Source organism: Amphimedon queenslandica, unplaced genomic scaffold (assembly GCF_000090795.2).
Source record: "Amphimedon queenslandica unplaced genomic scaffold, v1.1 AMPQUscaffold_13274, whole genome shotgun sequence".
NCBI classification, from domain to species: domain Eukaryota; kingdom Metazoa; phylum Porifera; class Demospongiae; order Haplosclerida; family Niphatidae; genus Amphimedon; species Amphimedon queenslandica.
Genome location: NW_003546490.1, coordinates 1,149 through 12,331, shown reverse-complemented (window position 1 = coordinate 12,331; position 11,183 = coordinate 1,149). Strand labels below are relative to the sequence as shown.

The window sequence follows — 11,183 nt, the reverse complement described above, 5'->3', positions numbered from 1 at the left end:
ACAGTTTGAGAGCCACAGGTGCCACTGCTCTATTTAAGGCTGGTGTACCGGAAAAGATTATACAAAAAACAACCGGGCATAGATCACTGGAGGCATTGCGAAGCTATGAGAGGACATCGTTGGACCAAGAAAAAGAAGCATGTCGTGTATTGACCAGTATTGACAAGAATGTGTCTTACAGTATTGAAGAGCGTCACTCACAATCTACTCGTGTTACTCAAAGCAAGTGCCAAATTCCAGCTTTTCAAGGCTGTTCTATTGGTAGCATCACCATTAATTATAGAGAAGAGAACTAGGTATATGATTACTGAAAAAATAGATCTAAGATCACTTATATTTGACAAATAACTTATATTATATTGTTTAAATTAAAATTTTAAAGTTTTATCATTGTTGTTACAGCAGCTTTAGCCATGCATTACTTCCGGTGAAATATATATATTGCACTGTCGGTGCCTTTAATCATAGCTATGTCACATCCTGGTAAATATGTATATTGCACCGGAAGTGATCGTCTACCAGATATAAACCCAACGCGGTGCCTTTCATCTTATGGCTTCCCATGATACAAGGAAATAAAGAAATCAAAATTATAATAATAATTATATTTAACAAAACTGTGTGTGACCATAATTCTAACAGAGTGTACATGTAGCTTATTTATTTAGTAATAATTTGGTACTTTTTCTTTTAGTATGCATTTCAGTTGAGATTTTTATGGGTCTGAACTTAGTACATGTATCTGTAATTAAAATGATTATTAGACATGAATGGCAATTACAATGTACATGTATATGTAAAATGACATATCACACTCATGTTGTCATGATAATATCTAATTCATAGTCTCAAAATTGTCTGATGATTCAGGAGGGCCACACACTCCACCAGTGGAAGTATTGATGACATCTTTTGCTTCACATCATAAAAGCAACAAGCATTGGTACAGCCCAGGCTTCTACTCTCACCATAACGGATACAAGCTCTGTCTAAGAGTGAGAGCTAATGGAGAGTCAGAAGGAAGTGAAACACATCTAAGCATTTACATACATTTGATGAGAGGTGAATACGATGACACCTTAAAATGGCCTGTGAGAGGAAGAGTAAATCTAGAGCTATTCAAGAGAAAACATGACAAAAATCATTTTGCTGGGAAAATTGAATTTAACAATGACTCAAATCCTGAGGCCACTGGGAGGGTAATCAATGGAATACTGCTAAGAAGTGGTACTGCAGCTTTTGTTGGGGAGGGAGGAGCAACATTTATACCACAAGGCCTACTCTTCAAAGACTATGTGAAAGATGATAGCATCAGGATTCGTATTACCAGTGTAGATTTATCAGGCCAGGGCAATTCATTACCTGTCTCATTTGCTACAAATGGGTGTATTTTCGAATTTAGAGTTAATAATTTCTCTGCACTTAAAAAATATAATGGAAGTTATGTCAGTGATCATTTTTACACACATGAAGAAGAACAAGGTTACAGTTTTGTTTTGATGGTGTATCCCAATGGGGTTGGAGCAAACAAAGGGAAAAATGTATCTATTTTTGCTCACCTCACAAAAGGATTAAATGACGATCAACTCAAGTTTCCATTTCGTGGAGAGTTTACAGTTCAAGCTGTTAACTGCCATGCTGATCAAAATCATATTGAAAAAGTTATTCGAATCAATGAATTTACAGATCCCAATGAGACATACGGAAGACGTGTTGCATGGTATAATGTAACTGGACGAGCACTCAATGGATATGGATTTCCAGAATTTCTAGGACACGAACAACTCGAATACAATAAAGAGAATAACACGCAATATCTTGATGACACCGACTCAATCCTATTTAGAGTAACTAAAGTCAAAGTAATGTCAGTTTAAATTTCAATTTACAGAAATAAACTTAGTAAACCATAAAACATTGCTGTGTATATGCAGCTAACTATAGCAATTATTATGTGCATGTATATGTAAATGTAAATTTACACTATTGATTATTATTAATTATTGATTATATAAGATAAAAAGTATTAATTTGCTAATCATTAATACTAATAATTGGTTAATTTTTGAAGCAATATAATTTAAATTTTTTTGAAAATTATCTATTTTGAATAAAATTAATTATCTTTTTTGAAGATTACGCATGAGGTTGTAGTTCTACTCCATCACTTGCTGGGCAGGGAGGAAGAGCAACATTTGTACCACATCTACTTTTCCATGCATAACTATGAAACAAGGCAGCATGAATATGTGCAGGTACAGCTTTGTCAAAATAATTATTTGCAGCACATCATTAATTTACTGTAATGATTGCTGACTAGGTGACTATATGAAACATTTGTCATTTCCACATATGTCATTACTGGAGTTATAGTTCTACTATTGGCTGGTTGTCAGTTGTCACATCATTAAACCAGATCAAGTGGCAAGGATAATGTTTCCATACATCAGAAGGAATGGTAACAATACTGTAGCCTTTAGATTTATCTTAACAAAACGTCAAACTATTGGACTCTTCTAATATTTTAATAAGATATACTAATAATAACAATTCATTTTCAGCTACTAGTATAGAGTTGCAGTGTTTTTTATCGTTATAGCACAATAGCAAAATTAACGGAAATAGAAAGGCTTGAAGCAGAGGAGTGTATAACTTTTTATGCTATAAATTATAACATTGTAGGCGCAATGGGCCAAGCAACAGGAGCACTAGCATTTGGAATGATCATGACATCTATAGTTACATGTATAATGGGTTGCACTGGATATGAATAATAGCATCATACAATGTATTGAAAATAGTAGATTAGTCAAAGAAAGTTGAAACTTTATGAATGTTTCCTGTGTCTTATTATTCCAGCTATAGTTTTAGTATACATAACTGTACGATTTATCGTAATAGAGATCTATTATGATAAACAGCTATAATATTAACTTTTAATACCAGAAAATATGCTCATACTTGTAACCCTCACAGTTTTGCCATGCATACTTCATACAAGCATTAAAAATAAGCCTATACCCTTGAGGACTGCTGCAGAAAAACAATGAAGATGCAACAGAAAGAAGAATTAAAAAGAGTTAGACTAAGAAGTTATGAACAGCCTGCACAACAAAAGGAAAAGAAACGATTTATATTAAATGAAATCACTGAACATATGATTGTAAGAGATTAATAGGGTATGAAACTGCAGTGGATATCAATGACAGCAATGAAATAAAGAATCTTGTACTAATAGCATATAATAATATATTAGGATACTATACAAAGGAAATAAAGAGGAGGAAGAACTCAAAACTTTTCCTGAAGATGATAACAAGGAGTTGCTAAGTCATGAAGAGGAAGAATCAATTACTTAGTATCATGAACAATAAATGAAATTATGAAACAATACATTATGTGATTTTTGCAACCAGTTAATTATCTTAAAACTTATATGTACATGTACAATCACAATGTAAATATAATTGTCAATTATTTTTTCCATTAGTCACTATGTGGTTAGCTAACTAGATAATAAAGTTAAACTGTTGAGTGCTCTTAATTCTTATCATTTAAAATAAAACTCATAAAAGCTCACAGGAATGTCTTCTTGGTTACTAGTACTTTCATCAGCACACACACTCAGATCAAGGTAGTCAGTAGTGGCAGTGTTTACTGTTTAGTACCTTATTGAACCAAGGAAGACTAGGACAAGATGTACAACAATTAACTTCAAGATTACCACATCCTTTACCATCCCACAATGGATCAGGTGTGTAAAATATCTAACGATGTGTACCATCAGCAGGAATACCAGATTCACAGAAGTATAGTCATTACCAATGAAAGACTGAGGAGTTAAGTTTTCAATGCTACCTTGAGAACAAGGACAACAGAAGCGGCCATCATCCTAGGACACAGTGTCAAATTGTCCAGCCATTAGTGTCCGGATATGTGGACGAGGAGACCCATGCGTGATACTAACACCATCAACATAATAAGAATTAATATCATTGTGGTTAGAATCAATAACACTACCATATGTTTCACCTTGAAATCTGCCGGGATAAACTGCATCAGGTGAATTCTACTCATATCCCACTACTCGACCACACACTTGAGAGTAACTGATAGATCTACTATTAGATGGAAACTGAACTGATGTACAACTGCCTCCACTAGATGTTGCTCTACCACAAGCTATAACTCCTCCTGACTGGTACAGTCTAAACCTAAAAGGACAATTCTGTGTAGCATCAGACATATCTAGATATGCTATAGTCTTGTCCATCCTCCTGAACCACACAGCTCCTCTATATTACAGTAAACATATTGAGTGCCATTAGTAGCAATTGCCAGTAGGTATACACCAGAAGGACTGTTTGGTTGTTTGTTCTTAATCCATTGACAAGAAGTATAGGGATAGGAGAGAAGGAAGATGAGTCATTGTGTAACATGATAAGATCTTCCACCAGTAGCAGTATATCATTGATAGCTTAAGCATTAGAGGTAGCAGTGTCCAGCCTCCTTGATATGAGAGAGAGAAGAAATGATACTGTTCATTTTCTGTTTTATCTCTTGAATATCTTGATCATTGTTCCTGGTATTATTGAGTAGTTCATTTAATAGAGCATCATCTGTGTTATATTGATTGGTATCAGTATTACTAGTATCACTGCAGGTAGTACAGGCTGCAGACAGGTACTGTTAGCAGCATCAAATGTAAGAGCAAGATTAGAACTACTGATAAACTGAGGGAGAAAGGCAATAGCTAGTATAAGAAGAGAGAGCATTATTATCCTCTTTGTAATGATTGTTTACTGTTTACTCTTCACTCCTTTTATAATATTCAGAAGAGCCTGACTCATGACGTCAGACATGATGTTCTATGCAATGGGAAACATTCAAAGAACGTACTCTACTCTAGTCTAGTAAATTGTTAGTCAAAAGTGTGAAGGTGATGTGGTAGTAGAGTATCACTATCAATTTATATACTTTCTAAGAAATATTGACATGCATCAATTTACAATAATTTTAAAGTCTAACAACTATATAACAACTTCATTATCTAACTCACACACACACACACACACACAAAAACAATAATTCAATAATTATGTATCAATCTGTTTTATTAATCATTAGTACATTATGTACAAATTCTCATCATTAATTTTATTAACATACAGCTCATAAGCTAATTCATCATCATAATTATCATCTCCACAAAAAAATATATAATGAACCACTAACATGAGTACATCTTTCGAAAGTTGCCAATACTCATGTCTGAGATAATTAGTTAGTCTCCTTTGGATATTATAAAAGTTGTGAGGAGTAAACAGTATAATTATAAAAAATCATTACAAAGACAATTATAATAATGCTCTCTTGTCATATTCCACATGCAGCTATTGGTCTACTACATTCATCAATCAATAATGTATATGTACATAACAAAACATGTTGATTGTTTAAAATAATATTATGTTACCATGCTAATCAAATAGCGTGCGGTTCACTTCCGCTAGTCCCACCCACAAAAATGTAATTAAGCATCATTTCAATATTTCAGTGATAGTGTTAGAAATGATGTACATGTACAAGTTTTAGTTCTTGCGTTCCCTTCAATTTAGTGGCTAATTCCAAGTTCTTAATAATAACAATGAGACAATACTGCATAAAGCAAAACTTGTCAATTAAGTAGACTTTTTAAGGCACACATGCATGTTGCTAGAATGCTAAAGAATAATTCTATAACTGGGACTACCTATAGATCAGTCACCAGTGATGATACTAAATATTGGCAAAGGGTCCTGCATTTAATTAGAGTGATCTTAACAACATTGTAATTTATACATCCACATGTAGATGGTATAGCTCAATACCACACCTACTGACACACCTATTCATTACATTCAAATGCCTGTTGAAGGTTGTAATGTTCTTATTAACAAACAAACATTTCAATTTTCAAACATTAGTCACAGCCCTACATGTACACGTGTAGCATGTACCATTTGGAGGAATAATAAGATATCAGTATCAGCTAATATTGATTATGGTAATATCAGTTATCAAAATATTTGAAAAAAGCACTTCTGGTGCAATGATCTATCATTTACTTTGGTACTGTAGATACATAAAGCTTAACTGTTTTTGGATGTGTATTTGTAACAACACATATTAAATATAATATAATTTTTAAAACTTACAAAAAAGTAATAAATTTTCAGTCATAAAGTACAGTACATTTACATGTACATACATTTTCAGTCATAGAAATTTTAAATATTTTCAGGGATGAGAAGCAGAAGTACATCAGTCACGTCACACTAAAAAGAAAAAGAGATTAAACTATATTATTAATTACATACCAACTAACCTGATTCTTAGATCTTAGTCAAAATAGCAAATGGCTTGAGAAAAAAAATCAAAAAATACACATGTAAGTCCACTGAAGGACATGCATACACATGTAGATGTACTTGTTTATCAGACGACATCTCATGCAACTAAAAGAGGTCAAAGTTAACATAAATAGGTGTGGTTAGTGGCTGTGGTCTTACCTGGTAATTGTGTGACTGCATGATGGCATAAGTAATAAATGAAGTGTTCTATTCATAGATGTACATGTAACTGATGGACATGAATGAGCAGAACAAAAAATTAAAAATAAATTATTAGTGTAGGGAGAGAGAGAAAAGTACAAATAATAACAAAAATTATTATAATGGCAAATTTTAAGCAAATAAAAACTTGTGAAAAATGTAATTTCGATCAGGATTGGCTAAATTTTCTAAACTACAGCTAATACATCAGTAAACGGATGGAGAAATAGTTACTGCTAGCAATTTAAAAAATGCTCATAAACACATGAAGTTTCAATCAAATCCAGCTCAAACTTTCTACATAGCACTGAAAAGGACATCAATAAGAATCAAAAAACACAATAAAAATTGGAAAAACCATGGGCTATAGCATTTGCTTTTTGTTATAAAAAATTGGCTTACTTTTTATAATACTCACAACTTCAAAATTATTTTGTCAGAATCAGCTCAAACTTTCTACATAACATAAGGACATCAATATAAATCAGAAAATGTAATGAAATTTGAGAGTGATTTCAGAGGTTTCTTGGAAAAAATCATGGTCTATTATAGCCTTTGCTTTCTTCAAACAATGGCTTTTTTCAAAAATCCTCATTATTTGTTGAAATCAGCTCAAACTTTCTACATGGCATAAGGGCATCCATACAGTATGTATCAGAAGTCAGAAATTTTAATAAAAATTTTGGGTGATTTTGGCGCCATTATTTGAGAAAACCATATGCTAATCTGAATCAGCTTGTGTTTAATAATGCTCATAACTATAAGAATATTTGTCAAGAAAATTCAAACTTTCTACATGTACATAAAATAAGGACATCAATATGTACAAGAAAATGTAATAAAAGACTTACTTATTCAAATATTTCATTAAACAAGACTCAGCAACCTACATGTACAAACAATAAAGACATTGCATGTTACACGACTAGCAGTACCTCACTTTTATCATATAAATTTCAATCAGAGAATTATAAGGAAGATACTCCACCAGTTGGTTGGTCCAGCTGAAGTGGGGGATCTTGGTACTTACCTACCTCTGTATTACAATAGTAACCTTCAGCAGTGGCAACAATCCCACTATTTGAGATTATCTAGTCTACCAATATAGGAATGAAAATAAAAATAAATAACAATAATAATTATGTACATGTATATGTACATTGTAGTGACGGTGAAATGAAAAATATAATAGCAAAAATAATAAACAAAATCAAAAAATTATTCTATATTGCCATTTTAGTGCAATGCATGTACACATACGTAATGGAGCATGCTCCATTACAATAAAAAACTAGAAAGAATGTAAAACATTAAGGGGCTCTGAACTCCAGTCACGCCTTCCAGCCATGCCCACAAACACACACACATACAGAAATACTTCACATCACTGACATCAGTGGGCTTTGCCCAATTAGTGGTGCATTTAGTAGTGGCAATTTCTTTATACTGTCAATCACTATCATCAATCTTGTGACTTCTTTAAACATGTAAATTAGTGAAAATTTTATCCTTCAAACTACTGTACATGTATATGCATGCATGCATTATACTGTAAAGTATACAATTACAATTAATATTAACTATTACCGTATAACGGTTATTTTCAAGGATAACAAATTTTGCAGATTTTTCAAGATTCGCAAAATTAAATTCTCTGAAAATCAGTTTAATGCAGTACAAGACGGCAGAATAGTGCAAATTCGCAAAAATTAATTCCGTGAACATTCAGATACGGGTCATTTGTGCAATTTATTATCCTCAAAATAAACCCGCTATATGGCATTAATTAATTAATTACTAACCTAACCTCATAGTATAAAGTCCAAATAGCTTCAGGTTTGAAATGGCTTGAAAAAACTATCAAAAAGATAAATCCAATGATGAACATAATATTAGACAACATTTAGCACTGAAGAAAGGTGTGGTCAATCTAAAGGGTGAGGTCAGTGGGTGTGGTCTCACCTGGTAATTGTTTGACTGACTTGCTGATAGTGTACTTGATAAATGAAATATTCTCTTCATAACTGATGGGCATGAACGAGCAAGACTTGTTATACATGTACATTGTACATGTACAGTATACTTTTGAGCTTCTTAACATAAAAATTAGTAACAAATTAGTCTACGGACAGAGAAAAATACTGTATTATTAATAATTTATAGCAGAGAATTTCCATTGCCATTAAATTTATTGTCCATCCAAGCAGGCCTTAGAAGATATTTTTGTTGATTTTATTTTCATTGATTAACATTAATTATTAATCATTAACCAGCTCATACCCAGTTAATTTTAAATTTTCATTGTCTAAAATTTATATTGAAACTTTTGGCCAACAAAACAAATAAAAATTAGCACTCAACAAAAATTTCCAGCTATATGGTATCAGCCAAAAATTAACAAAAATCCAATTTTGATTATAGTAGTCTTTCACATTGTAAGTACATGTACATGTATATACAAGTACATCAAAAATGTAATAACAGTCTTCTTTTCTATTTTTGATGAAATTTGGGCAAAGTCTCTGTAATTATACATAATTATAGCACAGGGATTTTGATCCAATTTTTACGCAGCTTAGAAAAATAATAACAATCTAACTCTGATCAGAGTCAGCTCAAACTTTCTACACAACATAAGTACATCTACATGTACAATGAATATGCATCAAAAAATTATTATAAAAATACAGAATTTATTTTTGGCCAATGTCCCTGTACTAAAGGGTTTGACTCAATTTTCAAGTAATTTCAATAATTCCAATTTTGATCAGAATCAAAATTTTTTACACAGCCTAAGTACATGTACATGTATGTATTGTTGCTAGCGTACTTTAATGTGAATAATGTCGGTCCTCTCTGGCACTCTATCATTGACGTACCACAGTATAGACTGGCTCTTGATCTGACAGTGATGTACAGGTCACATTGCTATAGTCCTAAACTACCAGATACTTAATCTGAAGGAACAAAAATTTTATTGAAAGTCAAAAGAGAGGTTCTATTTCAATTAAATGGGTGTGCGTCATTAATTTTAAGTAAAAAATGAGGACAAGGGCAGACAATACTGGTAGGCATCAGAAAATTTAATTAAAATGGAGAATTCTCTCATGTGTCTCTCCTTTTGATTTTTGGCAAAATCAGTACCGTCTTTGCAATTAGTAATGTTAACACTATTTGCTGACTGAGAAACTCAGATTAATTTACATCTTTAAACTTATCAAAATTAATACTACAAGTATTAACCCAACCCTTTTCCCCACTATTACGTACCAGCATGAGAGCGGCCTTGAGAGGGCCGGCCATACAGTAATTCTGAGCATATCTATGTAGCAAGAAAGGGGCAAGCGCCCTGGCTCCTGAAAGCAAAATTTAGAAAAACGGGAATTGCCAATGGGTGAGAATACTGATTCCTATGATAAAATGCTATAAAAGCCAAAACAGCAACCAAGGAGCTTACAAAAGAGATAAATAGAGTATACTGAAACAAAAGGACAGGAGGCACGGAGGGTGTGGTCTGGCTACGCGAGACTAACACCTCTTTTCTGGTCCGTTGTCCCTTCAAAAGCTAGCTTTGCATACTGCGCATGCGCAGATGCATTAAAATGAATGGACAACAACCGCGCATGCGCATTCAGATGAACAACGGACTTGAAAAGAGGTGTACAAGGCTCTTAAAAAATTAATGTGACACGCCCTATTAAAAAAATTACAGCCCCTCCCTAGTCCCTATTCTAGTACATACTGCAAGTGCAAGAGAGAGAAATGACTACAAAATGCAGTAGCAGCCGAGGTAGCAGCTCTTCTTCTCCTTCTCTCTTTCTTTCTCCCTTGACTAAAAGTAAATAAGCTATTAACCTTATACTGTAGTATGTTTGTATTATGTCATATAGAGCAACTTATTGATGTTCTTGATCTATTGGAAAGATGTGGTTTCCCTCAGGCAAGATGGTGTGAGCTGGGATTGAGACTAGGACTATACAAGAACACACTGGATGCCATTGAAAGGAATTACCCTGGTGATGTAAATCAACGCTTGCTTGAATGTCTCTCCCAGTGGTTGTCCAGAGCTGATAATGTTGACGGTAAAGGAGGAGCTACCTTTGACTCACTGTCAGATGCTCTTAAATCTATGAATGAGAATGCTGTAGCTGACAAGTTAAACCAAGAGAGTAAGTTAATATCACTGATTGTATTAGTTTTGGCTGTGTGTGCAAAATATTATACATGTACATCTTCTGAAACACTCCTATACCATGTGGAAAAACTGTCTGCATGCTTTATATGAATGTACATGTCTGACTACAAATTTTGATTTCCTTGAATTGTATGGATGAAAATTTGTTACCGTATAGTGGGAAATTTTTGTGGCCAAAAATTTTTGTGGATTTCGCGTTTTTTTTTCTTTCAAAATTCAGGAAAATTAAATCTGCGAAAATTGTTAATATGATCCAAGATGACTGAAAAGTAGAAAACCATGAAAGTTAAAGCCACGAAATTGATTTTTAGATGGATCCGCGAAAAATTTGGGCCACGAAAATCTCCTGCTATACAGTAGTTGTATCGATGTAGTTGCTGGTCAGTGTCTATGAA

At 33.2% G+C, this 11,183-nt stretch overlaps 2 protein-coding genes and 1 long non-coding RNA gene across 5 annotated transcripts in view; 2 read left to right on the top strand and 1 right to left on the bottom strand.

Moving 5' to 3' along the window:
* The window catches only part of LOC109583857 (kinectin-like), a 7,276-nt gene extending 5,287 nt beyond the window's left edge, over positions 1–1,989 (top strand). Inside the window, exon 14 of the mRNA XM_019999358.1 lies at positions 847–1,989. Coding sequence (XP_019854917.1) covers positions 847–1,877 — 1,031 coding nt within the window. The 3' untranslated portion in view covers positions 1,878–1,989. The remainder of the gene's footprint in view (positions 1–846) is intronic.
* Positions 1,990–6,131: 4,142 nt separating this feature from the next.
* On the bottom strand, positions 6,132–10,089 carry LOC109583871 (uncharacterized). 3 transcript variants are annotated; one of them, XR_002185745.1, is made up of 10 exons: positions 10,051–10,089; positions 9,864–10,003; positions 9,424–9,550; positions 8,556–8,715; positions 8,396–8,450; positions 7,529–7,689; positions 7,445–7,479; positions 6,552–6,621; positions 6,368–6,497; positions 6,132–6,317 (listed from the first exon to the last, which is right to left on the bottom strand). It is a non-coding gene; the product is annotated as an uncharacterized LOC109583871 (long non-coding RNA). The 3 variants fall into 3 exon arrangements; XR_002185743.1 differs by having other exon boundaries at positions 8,401–8,450; XR_002185744.1 differs by having other exon boundaries at positions 7,534–7,689; positions 8,401–8,450.
* A 42-nt stretch (positions 10,090–10,131) lies between these two features.
* Positions 10,132–10,762, top strand: LOC109583856 (uncharacterized; the record flags this gene model as incomplete). Its single annotated transcript, XM_019999357.1, has 2 exons — positions 10,132–10,431; positions 10,484–10,762. Coding segments are annotated over exons 1-2 (355 nt in total), but the record flags the coding sequence as incomplete, so codon positions are not given.
* Positions 10,763–11,183: the final 421 nt, after the last annotated feature.